The sequence below is a fragment of the Drosophila sulfurigaster genome, chromosome 3 (genome assembly GCF_023558435.1).
Source record: "Drosophila sulfurigaster albostrigata strain 15112-1811.04 chromosome 3, ASM2355843v2, whole genome shotgun sequence".
NCBI lineage: Eukaryota > Metazoa > Arthropoda > Insecta > Diptera > Drosophilidae > Drosophila > Drosophila sulfurigaster.
This window is the reverse complement of record NC_084883.1, coordinates 22,772,945-22,787,118: the sequence shown is the minus strand read 5'-3', so window position 1 is coordinate 22,787,118 and position 14,174 is coordinate 22,772,945. Positions and strand designations below refer to the sequence as shown.

The 14,174-nt window shown below is 38.3% G+C and overlaps 1 protein-coding gene across 2 annotated transcripts; it reads right to left on the bottom strand.

Moving 5' to 3' along the window:
• Positions 1-125: 125 nt before the first annotated feature.
• LOC133844484 (uncharacterized) lies at positions 126-10,162 on the bottom strand. Of its 2 annotated transcripts, none has more exons than XM_062278501.1 (6): positions 9,643-10,162; positions 2,105-2,241; positions 1,883-2,040; positions 1,182-1,824; positions 736-1,123; positions 126-669 (listed from the first exon to the last, which is right to left on the bottom strand). In XM_062278501.1, the coding sequence occupies exons 2-6, from the start codon at positions 2,210-2,212 to the stop codon at positions 665-667; spliced, it is 1,302 nt and encodes a 433-aa protein (XP_062134485.1). In that variant the 5' UTR covers positions 2,213-2,241; positions 9,643-10,162; the 3' UTR covers positions 126-664. The 2 variants fall into 2 exon arrangements, with proteins under 2 accessions (XP_062134485.1, XP_062134486.1); XM_062278502.1 differs by having other exon boundaries at positions 2,105-2,236.
• Between the last annotated feature and the right edge of the window lie 4,012 nt (positions 10,163-14,174).

Genomic DNA, 14,174 nt, shown 5'->3' with positions numbered 1-14,174 from the left:
AAGATTTATAAAACTACGTGACTGCAAATAAATGCTGACGTTGAAAATAATAAATCGATTTTATAAAATGTCCAAAGCATCGATAGTACCATCGATGATTCTCCACACCCAAAATAATAAACACGTTTGCTTGGGAAATTTTCTTTTAATATTTAATTGTTTACATAGTGTTCACATGTGTGTAATATTCGAACTTATTTACATATGAAATGTATTTACAGGAAATAAAACAATAAATGTTACTTGCCTAAAGTAGCAAACAATTGCTCATGACAATTCTCACACTTTTATTTTGCTAACAAAATGTGCTTATTATCGCTTATTATTGTGCACAACTCAACTCTAGGACGTTCTCAGTCTTAAACGATTTAAAAACTATGGCAAAATTTTAATTAATTATTACAAATTGCATAATCATTAAATCTCTTCTCATGTCTAATCATTAATTGCTGTAAATTATGGTTAATATTATGGTTAATGCGTATTTTTAGTGACGCGCCCAAAAGTATGCTCATAATAATGGCTGCATTCCGCATATTCAATCATCACAAAAGAGCGAGCGAAATGCACTCCACCGACGAAAAATGTAATACGTTGACTTTTGACTAAATACTTGTAAGATGTAATGCTAGGCGATGAATAAATTAGGGCCTGCTCGTATTACTCATTCTGCAAGAAAAGAAAAAAAATGTTGATTAGTAAAAGTTATTGTATTATGGATTAATATCTTCTTACCATGTGCGCTGATTAGACTACGCGCATCCCAGAGTGACAGCTGCGACTGCGAGAGTCGGTGCTGCGGCTGATAGAGCTTATAGGGGAAGTATGAGTGATGGAAAGTGGCTATTGGAATAGGCGCCTGCGGTTGCAGTTGCTGCTGCTGTTGTTGTTGCTGGGCGGCCAAAAGGAATTGATGATGCTGCGCCGAAATCTTACGTGAGATTTTCGGTTCCTTCTTGGGCTTACTGGCGCATGGCTGTTTAGATGACTTGATAAAGTTGGGAATGCGTGCCAGGAGGCCACAGTAGTAGGGATCGTCCTGCTTCTTGCGCTGTTGCGTGTTTTTCGGGCGTTTCTTTTCCGCATAAATTGGAGCCAAGGAAGCGCCTGCTTCGTAGTCCGGCTACAAAAATTAAAAAAAATTATAATCAGCTACCTAGAGGATTTATCTTTGAACTTACCTTGGGAACATATGGACTCTCGTTGAGGAAAGCTGCACTAAAGACACTGCGTCGACCCTTGCTGGAGTTACTCGAGTTTTGCGAATCATCCGATGCTGCCGGAGTGGGATAAATGAGACCCACTTGGCTCTCAATGGTGGAGTATGGATCCTCGCTGGAATGTGTGAGTGGCACTCGCAAGCCAAGTGAATCCACCGACTTGGGCAGCGCTTGCAAGCGATTCTTCAGCATATCCATGGCAACCACATTGATAACCATTATCCACAATGGTGTATTGATTAGATTATTATTTGACTTGACCAGCGACACGGCTGACAAACACTGACGCTCCAAGCGGCTGCGTTCCGGATAGTTGCGTGCGAATTCACGATTGATATTCGTCTGAAACTTCTTCATGTCAAATAGTTTGGACGAGGTGCCGGCTGTGAGTGACATCTGTGGCATTTGAATAATGTCTCCACCAATCACGGTCTCCTCGTTGGCGAACGAAGTGTTGTTCACGTAAATGCTGCTCTTCCCGTAACGCTTGATGAATATGTTGCCAGTGTCGTCCATTTTGATCTTGAAGCCATCGCCGATAGCCTTCTTAATGACCTTTGTTTCTGCATCACGCATGGGATTCTCGAAACCGTTAAGACCAATACTAGATAGAGAGAAAGATAAATAAGTTGATTCAAAATGAAGTATTCTTATGCACTCACCGTACGCCATCGAAGCCATGCTTGGAACCATTGATAGTTATCACAGAGGAGCGGGCATAGGCCTTGGCTACACGTCGATTCTTCTCGAAGACAATAATCTTGGCCCAAATCTCATCATCGATTTGCTCCCACTTGGTCAGCACTTCATTGATATGATCCTGATGGTAAAAGATAGTTAATGCTTTAGAATTAGAAGCGCATTAAAAATGAAGTCATACTTACGCGGAATAACTTTTCGCGATCGTGCCAAACATCTTCCTCCTGCTCGTCTTGCCCAATGGCGTCCAAATTGTCCAGGGAACGCGATATAATCTTGCGGCGCGAAATCATTTTTGTGTGGGTGTTCGTTGTATTCTATTCTGAAAAGAGCGTTTTTCCAAATTATTATTGACAGCACAAACACACACATGGATATAATTACAACAATTAATTTGTCGTTGTTGCTAGCGGTGCGAATGGCTCTTTGAGCGCCATTTGAAATGATTAGATCTGGACTGGGGGCATGTGGACTGTAGACTGTTGACTGTGGCTGACGACTAAATTGTTTGGCGTGTAAGGAATCAAATTATGTTTTATAGAGAAAATCTTAATCCGGTATAAGATTATTAAGCAATCAGCCAATCAATCTGCAAGCCAATGAACTTCATCAACTTTTTTTTTATATATATTTCTTTTTATTTTGCTTGCTGAGTTTGTCGCTCAAGTCATTTGATTTTGAAATTGAATTTGTTTTGTATTTAGTGTTCATAGAAATGTTTGTATAGCTGAAATAATGAAATGATCAATGTCACTGCCTCTAATTGCGTGTGCCTTGGCGACAATTTGTTCAACTTTTTATTTTGCATTTTTCGTCAGCAAGACTTGCAATGCATTTCAATTGCCTGCTTGGTTTTTCTCGACTTCTTTTTGGGTTTTTATTTTGTTGAAAACGGTTTCAAAGTCAAGTAGCCTGATTTGTTTATGCGCATTGTCAACGTTTTGTGACAAAATTCCAGCTACCAAGCAGCAAACCAACTTGGATATCAGGTGTAGTGGCGGTCATGCACGTGATTGGCATTCAATTGGCTCAGCCAAATGCGATTTATCAATAAATGCGTCAACGTATGTATGTCACACGACTTGAATGGGCATTGAAAGTGAGTCTGAGAACCAAATCATGCAGACCATACTTTAACACTTCCTAGCCAAAGTTAATTGCCCACCCAAGACCCAAAAGGCATTGCTATGCGTTTAGCATCATTTCAGGTACTTATCGGTCGTCTAATGACACACATCAAGGGAGCCAGCCAGTGATACATTAAGGGCACAACACGCACTGCAAGCCAAATGAGCTGCACTCGTGATCTAATTGAAGTGAAGTGCGTTTCCTAATAGCTTAGAATCGTTTAATGGCTTTGGGGTCGGTGAGCATGCTAAGTGCTAAGCGGTCAAACCGGTCAGCTCGATTGAAGTCATCGGTCTTTGTTGGCTGTTGGCTTTCTATTTGCGTTGGCGTTGCTCTTAATTAGCAGGCAGATTGGCCATAAAACTGATATATGTCACGCACCAAAAGTCCGTTACCTGACTGATAAATTTCTAATTCCAACTGGTTTTTATGTTTCTGTTTCTGTACATTTGAGAACGCAGAACTTGTTGCTAATTTGCTGTTAATGTTGTCGCACCCACAATCTGATGGAAGTCTAGCCTTGTACCACATATGAGTAGATACACATGTTCACTTACAACTTTTGGTATTATATGCTTCGATTATTCAGATACTTTGTTTCAATGTTCTGCACAATTCCCCCAGTTAATATAGTTCATGTTCATTCATGAGTCAACTCCGCTTAATGGCCACAAATTTGACCTCCTCTGCGGAGTTAAAAAATACCCAAATACCCAAAGGGAAGCTTTGAGTGTTTCATATTCTATTTTAGAGTATTGTGATTAAGTTCGCCAGAATGCTGAAGTTTCTGTTGCTCAGCTGATGTATTGCTATTGTTGTTGCCTCTTTATTATTATCTTGTATAATATATACGCGTAACATTTCGTTCTTTTCTCCATTTGCTGTTTTCGCTCCCTGACAGTTCTTTGCCTTGTTGTTGTTGTTGTTGCTGGCATTTTGGCTTTTAACTAATATATAAAATTTTTTTGTATGCCGAACGTGCTGTTGATTTTTTAGCGATGATCACATGGCACACCAATACCAACATCAACACACGCACACACATGCAAATAAATTCATGAAATTTAATTAGCTAGCTGGCCTTTTGGTCGTCTTGCTGTTGTTACCAACATGTGGAAGTGCATTAAAATTAACCAATTATTACACAGACAAAAAACCTTATTTATCTTAACGCCGATTTATTTGTACTTCATATTATGATACTTCGCTATAATCTGACAGTTAAAAACTATATGTAAAAAGATAATAAACTATGTGCGTACCTACAACAAATCTAGTAAATATTTAAACGTCGGTGTTTATATATGTATATTTTTTTTTTGTGGGTTTTATTAATCAGCGGGCAGTTAAAAAAAGGTTGCTTGAACTACGCACTGAGAGAGCTGTTAAAACTGCATTAAATGTTAATTGAGAAGCTGTCGTGTCGCTTTGCGATTGATGTGCGTCACAATGCGTTGCAATTCGCACTCAGAGTCAAGTTCGTGTCTTAAGTCTTTCGTTTGCACGCGCACATTTTCCGCATGCCAGTCCAGCAATCAAGCTTAAATACATTTCTATAGTCTATATAGCGTATGTATGTATGTGTGTATATGTGACCGCCTAGCCTCAACTTCAGCTGCAATTAATTATGTAAGCTGCTGGTCCGTTTTCAAGGCCGCAACGGGCCAGTTTTAGCTCGATGTTTATTTTTAGCCACAACGCATTCTGAAACTGTTCTCTGCGTACGTAAAACTCTTCTGGCTCTCGACTTCGCTCGTTCTCTATAGCGTACGTCTGCCAAGGTCGTTCGGTTCCTGCGCAGAAGGAAGTCTTTTAGTTATCGCTAGTCGCCTTTGTCTGCTGCTACTAAGCGGCTTAAGTGAAAAACTTGCTGAGTGGCCACGGAATGGCACAAAACAGTGGCATTGTTTTATTTGTTTAATTAGTTTTTATGAATCATGCCACAAATTGCGCAACTGCTGGCCACTTGGCATGTGCCACACTCACACACACACACCAACAAAGACACAAACTCTTAACTCAAACTAGTTGCAATTTGGTTTTTTTTTGTACGCCTTTCAAAATGTTGGCGCTGCCAGTCTGCGTGTATATGTCTGTGTATGTATGTGTATGAGCTGACTTGTCAACCTCAAGTGGACAAAGTGGGGCGTACGACAGACCCACACCCAAATGCACTGCATAATGTATTGTACAAGCTGCTGCCTTTCTGTTTGTTCTGTTTCATTATTTTTGCGCAAGTTCTTGGCGTGTGCTGCAACCTTGAAAGTGGAAACCTAAACGACTTGAACTGTGAGCGCATTTATGCCTCATGCGTTATGTGTTGTAGGCGAGATGGGGTAGCTGGGGGGAGGGGGAAGGCCTTACATGTCCGGCTGTGATTCCGGCTTGTCTCTTGACTAAAACAAGTTTGCCTTTGTTCGCGAAATATAACAAAAATTCTATGCAATGCGCTCACTTTTATTTTTCGTCTTTTTTTTTGGGCTTTTTTTTGTGTTTTTATGGGGGCTATCAATTTTAGGAACAATATGCAAAAATATTGCAAAAAAACGCCGCTGTTAACAAGTGTGTTTATGTGATGCATTCTAATTAAAAAAGTAACGCGTCAAACAATTGACTTAATTAATTATAAGACTTACTTCTAAAGATTTATAACATGAATTCTGTTTCTTTTAATGCTGCAAATGAAAACAGCAAATATATATGGATTGTGTATTGTTTTGCACAATCATGAGAGGTGGTACACGGGGTGACAGTGTGACTTGTGATTGCTGCTCCCGCTGCTGCTGCTGTTGCTGCTGCTGCTGTTGTTTCCAACGCAACTGTAACAAACAACAATGACAACGACAACGACAACTTACAGCAACAATAACTGTGGTTAACATTATTTTTATGAGTTGGCATTTTATTTTCTAGTCTTTTTTTGTTTTTGTCTTTTGTTATTCACTTTTTGTTTCATGTGAGCTGAGCACATAAATTGAAATAACATACAGTACGACTTGAAGTACGAGTACCTGCTGACAAAAAAAAGGGGCACGCAATATCATGAAAAGCCAAGTACTATGCCATATACTTAGCCATGGGTGTTGTACGTTTATGGCCAAGATACAGTTTTAGTTTTATTTTTAGGTCGCTCAGCACGTGCATATGTCAAAATAATGTGGCAGAAGTAACAGATTGTTGCATGTTTATAACGTAGTTTGTAGTGTAGAGATTGCTGCAAAAATATTTGGGGTATTATGGACTAAAAGTAAGCAAATTAGGGTTCCACAGTTGACTTTTAAGTAGCTTAGCAATTAATTTTGTTATATGAAATTCGTTTTAGTTTTCTTCTTATAAGAGTCTTTGCACTTCGTTGTGCATTCTGATTTAGTTTTAAAGGTTTTTAGGTCAATTCTTTGTGATGTGATCAAGCAGAAGCTGCAACAATCCATCTGCTCTGCATTGCTTGGCTTTCGACCTGTTCGAGTGTTGTGAGTTTTGCACTCGGCGCAAGTACAATGCGGCGTATGCGCAACTTTTGCTCTGTCACTTGATGTGCATGTCGCTCATTACATCATCATCAGCTAACATCATCATCAGTAGCGACTGCAGCAGCAGCAGCAGCAGAAGCAATAGAAATAGCAATAGCAACTTCAGTGACAAGTGCCAGGTCTGTCGACAAAAATGCATCCATGGATCACATGGCGGGGGTCGGCGGGTGCTTTTTTCATTTGCGGTTGAAAATCGGCCGCGCTGCATGGCACGAAATTATAAATTCCAATTTTCACTTGCAGTTTTTTTTTTGTTTTTATAGCGCAGAGCGCGCGACGCGCGGCTTTCATAATATTTTCGCTTAGTTATTTCTCTATCGGCTGTCTGGCTGTCTGCCTGCCTGCCTACCTTTTGCAACTGTTGAGAATTCTCACAAAAATATTCATATTCGCATTCGTATTCGTATTCGCATTCGTGCCAGGAAGGCGCGAAAGAGAAAAGACAAAAATTACACAGCGCTTTCGTGTGGCTTCGAAGGCGACTTTAACTTCCGCTTTTGTTATATATTTTGTTGTTGCTGTTGTTGTTGCTATTATTTGTTGATGTTATTGTTATTGTTATTGCTATTGAGTGATTATTTTTTATACAGCCGCCAAGGCATTGTTTCAATGTGTGTGCACAACAAAATTACTTGCAAAATTTTTGTGAACGTGCGCGCTTTGGGCCTTGGTTGTTATGTTTTTATTTTTGGCTATTCTTAGGCTTTGACAAGTGCCGCAAAATAATAATAATAATAATAAAAAGCCACAAAAAGTGAGAATGAAGAATCTATGATCAACAGGCAGAACAATGCAAATGCGAACATTTCGATTATGTTTGCTTTATGAATTTCATGTTTAACGTGGCTGCTAATTAAATGTGTCTCGTTATGCTCAAACTTTGACAGCATCTCAATTCAATTAGTCATTCATCATCGTTCATTTACTCAACCGTGCAGTCTCCGTCTCAGTCTCAGTCAGCTAGTCAATTGCCAATTTGACTATGTTAATTTTTCTCCATTAACCCGTACCATTTTTATACAGTTTTATGATTCATAAACTTTGCTCAGATTGATGCTGTTGCATGTACTGCTCAAGTTACAAGTTGAAATTACATCATTATAGCGATCGCATACGCCTTTTCAGTTGCCAATCAATAGCAGACGAGATGACAGTCCAACCTGTCGGTGTATCATTAAAAAACAAACTCGAAACTACAATATACAACTATATAAATACAATTTAATATAATAATAATAATAAAGCAACAAAAACAACGTCAACCCGTATCGACAAACAACAAAAGGCCTTTGCGATACGAGCATTTTCAATAGTTGAGTTTTTTCGTTTATTTCTTTCTGATTTCTGCTTAATTGGAGTTCATTAATATCAGTTTCAAATTGAAATTGAGCTGTGAATCGAGTTCCTAATTAAATATGAAATGGCCTGTCATTTATTTAGCTACATATTGTATCATTAAAAACATATAAGTTGCGTACTTGCGTTGTTGATAATTTAGTGTAAAATTCTGGCAAGTAATTGTATAATAGAAATAAATTCATCAATTCAGGGGCAAAAGACTTAAGGCACGAACGAACTGGTTTCGCTTTTGGTAACAGACAAATAAAAATGCGTTGAAAAGAAGCAAAATTAATCCAGCGTTAGTTTCAAGTTTGATTCATTAGGGATCGTCTATACATAGTATAGTGTATATAGATTGTGTATCCATGACCATTCACAGAGCTGAACAAAGCGCGACCATGCAAATTGGGTCGCATGCAAATGAGCGTGAGATAAACCAAATTCTATATATATCTACTATATGCAGTTTTTTGGCGAAAGCCCCCAAAATCTGTGATTCTGCGTGATTGTCTGTGCGGTGGAAAGAACCCATTCAAAGTCGGCTTTCTTCTTATCTGCCAAATTGATGGCGAATTTCATAACAAACTATAGGCCAAAGACCCCAGAGAGACTACGTTGAGCTTTTCGATAAACATCTGTCACAGGTAACAAACAAAAAAAACCGACACTATGATTCTAAAAGCGGACAAGTATTACGCATCTGATTTGTGTGCTCTTCACTTTATTTTTGGCCATTTTTGGGACTGTTGCGGTCGAACTGCAGATTACATCGACCGGCATATCTTACCTGGCCTGGCTTGACTTGACTTTATTGGCTTGGCTAACGCACGCAGAACTCTGTCAAGGCAAACCGAAAAAATATATACGCTTTACTCTCTGACATTTTGTTAATAAAAATGTGAAATTATATTAATGTAAATGCTAATCTGGGCGTAAATTAAGCACACGCAGTCCAACTTGATGTCGAGCGGGTTTCGTTGTTGTTGTTGTTGTTGTTGCTGTTGCTGTGGTGTGTGCTGTTTTTCATACATTGAAGGTTGCAAAGCAACAATAAAAATAATCGCTGCACAACAATTTTTATCCACTTTGCATTGTGTGTATGATATGGTATGGTTTGGTATGCTAGCTAGCATTATTATGATTATTAAATGCGTTGGCTTAGTTTCTATTTCATGCTTAAGAACCTTTTGTGCCTACTGCAAACAAAAGACTCAAGCAACGAACTTGATTTTGTAATTTACATGCCTACAATGCCTTAGCAGTTGCCGCTGCCGCTGCCGTTGCTCTTTAGTTTTTATTTCACACTCACGGACAGCAAGAGTAACAACAACAACAACAACAACAACAACAACAACAACAACAACAGCAACAACTAATGCTATTTGTTGAAGTGGCCTTTGGCGTTTAGCACATCCAACACTCACACATGCGCACATGCACTATAAAACCACAGCCCAGACATGTTTATTTATAAGCCACAGCAAAACGCTAATTAAACGCCAAAGCGTCAAACCAACCAACAAACAACAACAATGAACAAAAAAATGTCTTAAACACTTTCAGAAATTATTGCACAATTTAGCTGCCAATCAAAAGCAGTTGGACGTGCTGTGATTTTAATTAACAAAGAATGACAAATTAATTGTAGTATTTCCCCCTAAATGTCAAGGTTGCAGCTGCATCAGCAGCATCATTGATGATTAATTAGAATTTGGTTCACTTACCGTCTCTCTGGCAATGTGCAACGCAGCGTATGCGTGATTTTTTTTCTTGTCGATTATCCAAGCACGCACCTTTAAAAGATGCTTTCTTCGATGTTGATGATGCGACGCACTGAAGTTGTCCGGATGATTCAATATTCTATTTGGCTTTCACACCCACAATCAATCAACGTAGTATATATTTATTACTATATACTTTTAAAGTTTTTATTTGTTTCTTTCGTGTTTAACTCGCTTTACGATTGGTTTAAATCTATTGTGGGCTTAAGCGTGAGCCGTTAATTTTGTTTTTTGTTTGTTTTTATTTTTTGATTTGTTTTTATTTTTTGTCTATTTGCACAACACTCTCCGAGGTTTAGAACGGTTGACGACGACGCGACAGTTGACGACGTGCTGCTGTGTGTCTTTGCTCGATGTGTTCTTTCTGTTAGTAGTTTTAGTATCTGTTGCTAGCTGTGAGCTTTGGAAGAAGCGCGCGCTAGAACCGTTCGCCCCAAGCTGCGTATTTCAACTGGCCAAGTAACGGTGTGGCAGGCCAAAAGACAGCAACAGCTACCAAACGTTGAGACGGCCAAAAACGAACGCGATACGAGTGCCAAAAAAAAAGCTGCCAGACGAGCCGCAGAGCCGAAGACATTACCCGAAGTCGAGTGGAGGCGCTTGCAGTTGTCTCTCGCTTCGGAACTTGGCTTTCAGAAGATTGCCAACAGCTCAGCAGCGAGGTTGTGCGCTATTCCTTTGCCAAAAAAATTCAAAAAACGAATTTTTCCCATTGTCATGGAATGACGCACGTAAATCCAGCATTTATGCTAATGTGCACAACATTAAGAACTTTGCTAACACGCCCCAAAAAAAGAAACTGAAATAAGACTTCCATAAACATAACATACGCCGGCGCTTTCAATTTAGCATAAATAATTCACAGCTCGTTCAATTGCCCCGCAATTTGTAGCTACAATTTACAATTTTTCTTGGGTCTTTTTTTATATTTTCGGTTTATTTTGGGCGTGTGAATTAGTTTTGATTTATATTCGAATGGACTCAGCTGCTCAGTTTGCGGATGTTGAAGCTGATTTCTGTTAGTGATTCAGTTTCTTAACTCTGTTTCTTCTCGGGTATTTCCCGGCAGCAAAAGTTCTCTATACGAAACCACTTCAAGCTTCTTTATTTGGCAGCAGCTTTTTGATTAACTCAACGAGCGACATAATTCAGTTCATTTATGGCATTTGACTTATATGGTTTATACAGCTAAATGCAATTTACCCGTATTTCATAGCTCAAACTATGCACTATGCAAACAGTTGACATCTATGTGGAATTATTGCGTGATTCATGTTGCATGTAGGTGTGGCAAGTTACCATTGTTTGCTGCAATTGAGCCACCAAAATTGTCAGCTGTTCAATTGCAAATATTGAACGGAATTTAATTCCTTGATTCGCTAAGAGACCTTCTGACTCTATCGACTCGATATCTTGAGTCAAATTTTGTTTTCGTAGCCAAAAGAATATTATGCCAATGCCTTTCTACATATTGGATAGTATATAGTAGTATATGCTAATTAATTCAAATTTAATTATCATTTAAGCAAACATTATGAAAGTCGTTCTAGTAAATTCAAGCAATCAATAAAACGTTATGAATCTACACAAAGTAAAAGAGAAATAAAATTTGCAATTCAATAGAAAAAGCATAATAAATATTAAAAGCTAAATACTATTGGAAATTTGTTTCAAAATATCCAGTTTTTGTCTAATATATACATTGATAATATCTAATTATTTGTCTACGATATAAACTTTAACCTTAACCGCAAAGCAAATTGGAATATGTTAAATATTCGACTAATTGAATTAAATGCAATAAATTCAATTCGGTAACAATGACAAATTTCTGGTTTTGCAACAGCGAAAGTTATTTCATTGTTAGATTGAAAAAAGTTGAAAATTGTGCTTAAAATCAAGTGTTGAGTTTATTTTGTGATACAGTTCTCGTTCGGTGCTCGGTGGAGGAATGTCTAAACCTGCTGCTTCTGGCTATGGAACTTCTCAAGTGACCGACCGTCTGTCATAAGCGTAATCAATGTTCATGGATATTCAATCAGAACGCAAACACAAAAAAAAAATACAACACGGTAAAAAAATGTGGTAATAATTGCCCAAGAATAATGCGAGCAGAGCAGAGAGCAATTGTTTTTGAGGAGGGAATTGAAGGGGTGTCTGCTGAACTGGTCATGTTGTAATCCAATATAATTTTAGCTGCTGCTGCTGCTTTGTTATTATTATCTGACTGGCTCTTTGTTATTGTATTCAATTAAAATGGTAACAACAACAGTTTAGCGCTTGGTGAATGGTTAGCACTGAAATCCACGTAAATGTACAAATTTATAACGAAAAAACCAAATAAAATATAGTATGGCTTGTTTAGCATGGGTATCATGGGTATGTCGAGGCATGCCAAGTGGGCCCGTTGTTTTAATAATCATTACAAATTGCTTTGGCGTCGCACGGCAAAAAGCAGCAACAACTTCGGACCAACGAACGACCTTGCTACACAAGAAACTTGATAAACAAAACGAAAGAGAAACGGCCACAAAATTTGCGACAGACAACAACACAACAAAACAAAATAGTCTGAAAAAGGGTTTCGTAAAATTACAAGCCAAAGCTTTGGCTTGGGAAATAGGCGAATAGAAAAACCAAATGGCAAACTAACAAAAAACAGAAAAGAGAAAACGTCAACGCGACGCGTCAACTTGAGTGATATGGAAGTCTAACTAAAAAGATAAGAACCAACATATAAGCAACTTGAGTACACCGAAATATGTACACTCTACAAAAGATTTATTAGTGCAATTAATAACTAAATTAGATTGGAATGATATATAAATCAATAGAGCGAGACGATGACAGTCAGAGATATCGCGACAAAAAACTGACGTATACTAAATCGAAGTTCCATTCCAATTTTGGAACTCTTCCTTTATTCGAAATCTACAAATTAACATTAACAACTGACGTTAAAATTAGCAAATAAATCAATACAGTTAATCGATTGCAGATTAAGATAAACTACGAAATTATTTTCTAATTTTAGTTCCTTGCCATTTTCAGCAGCTACATTTTTTTATTGTGTTGACTAAAGATTCTAGATCCATAATAAATTAAGTTCTACGTATTTTAGCAGAATTAAATTAAACTCTAATACATCCTTTGTTCAATAACTCCTAAAAGGTTAAACACAAATAATATCATTCGTAGATTCGTAGATAAGTTATTCATACCCTCGATGCGTAACACGAGTCATGACAAATTTGTGCTACACTCGCAAAATAATTTTTTATTGCAGCGTTCGTATGCAAATTTGAAGACCTCGCATAGTTATTGTCTGTCAGTGCTCTGTGGCATTTTGTAGCTACAAGTTGGAAACATTTGTAAATTCTGATCAACGTGTCTAATCGGATGGACAGACAGACGAACAGACAGACAGTCGGGCGAAGCAATGCATAATTCAATCGAGTTCGACTTGGACTTCGAAGTGAATTTAAATCTGACTTCACAAAAGTGAATTTCGATGGCCGCTGGGCAAAGCGAAGCTTAGACGACGATTTATGTTTAATTATTTGCTGATGCTGTCGCTGCTGTTGCTATTACTGTTGCTGCTGCTGCTGTAGCTGCTGCTGCTGTAGCTGCTGCTGCTGTTATTGCTCCTCTGGCGCAATAATAATAATAATAGAAATAATGAATTGTTCGCTAGTGTTATTTGCGCGTGTTTGGGCGCTTTGTTTTTTTGCATGTTCCACAACAAATACTACAAGCAATTTCCGCATGGCACTAGAACAGCTTCAACAGTTAAGCGATCGTTTTGTGCGTGTATTGTACTTATTTGCTCGTCTCGTCTCTTGTCTTGTCTTGTCTTGTGTTGTCTTGTCTTGTTTGTTCATCTTGCGATTTAAGCCATAATTCGTGCGGCGCTGACACACAAAAATTCTTGGCGCAAACTCAAGTGCACAGCGTGGGCAGCAGCAGCTATATAAAAAAATAGCAAAATCAAGCGTAACAACGCTGCGTATGATTGATAAGCAAATTACGTTTGTATGGGCGTCTTGAGAACATATTGCGCATACGTCATGTATGCACAAAAGAATTCTATTTCTATTTTTAATGTTGTTTGTGACACGCCAGGCCCTTTTCACGCCTCGCTCAATCAACTGAATTAATCGATCAATCACAAGTCCTTCACTCAAACGGAAGTACTCAATGCCTGTTACACAATACAAGCATAAGCACAAGCATAAGAAAGGTAACTGAAATCGAAAGAGTAACAGCACATGATTCACGTCACCTGCAAAATGACGTAACATAAATTGGAGTTGATACAAAATGAACGGGCCAAGAGATGTCAACGACACCTTCAAAATAAAGAGATACCAAAGTAAAGGTCAAAGCTGTTTGATTCAGCTACAGGTTGTCAACGCAGTCCAAAGACCTTGATGCTGCTAATTTCACAACATTTTGCGCTTGTTGGCATGCAAGAC

Bases quoted from the DNA above. Each gene is read 5' to 3' on its own strand.
- LOC133844484 (XM_062278501.1), bottom strand. From the start codon at position 2,212: ATGATTTCGCGCCGCAAGATTATATCGCGTTCCCTGGACAATTTGGAC. The intron at 1,825-1,882 runs GTGAGTGCATAA...CTCTCTATCTAG, and splicing joins CATGGCTTCGATGGCGTACG to TATTGGTCTTAACGGTTTCG. The intron at 1,124-1,181 runs GTAAGTTCAAAG...TAATTTTTGTAG, and splicing joins AGAGTCCATATGTTCCCAAG to CCGGACTACGAAGCAGGCGC.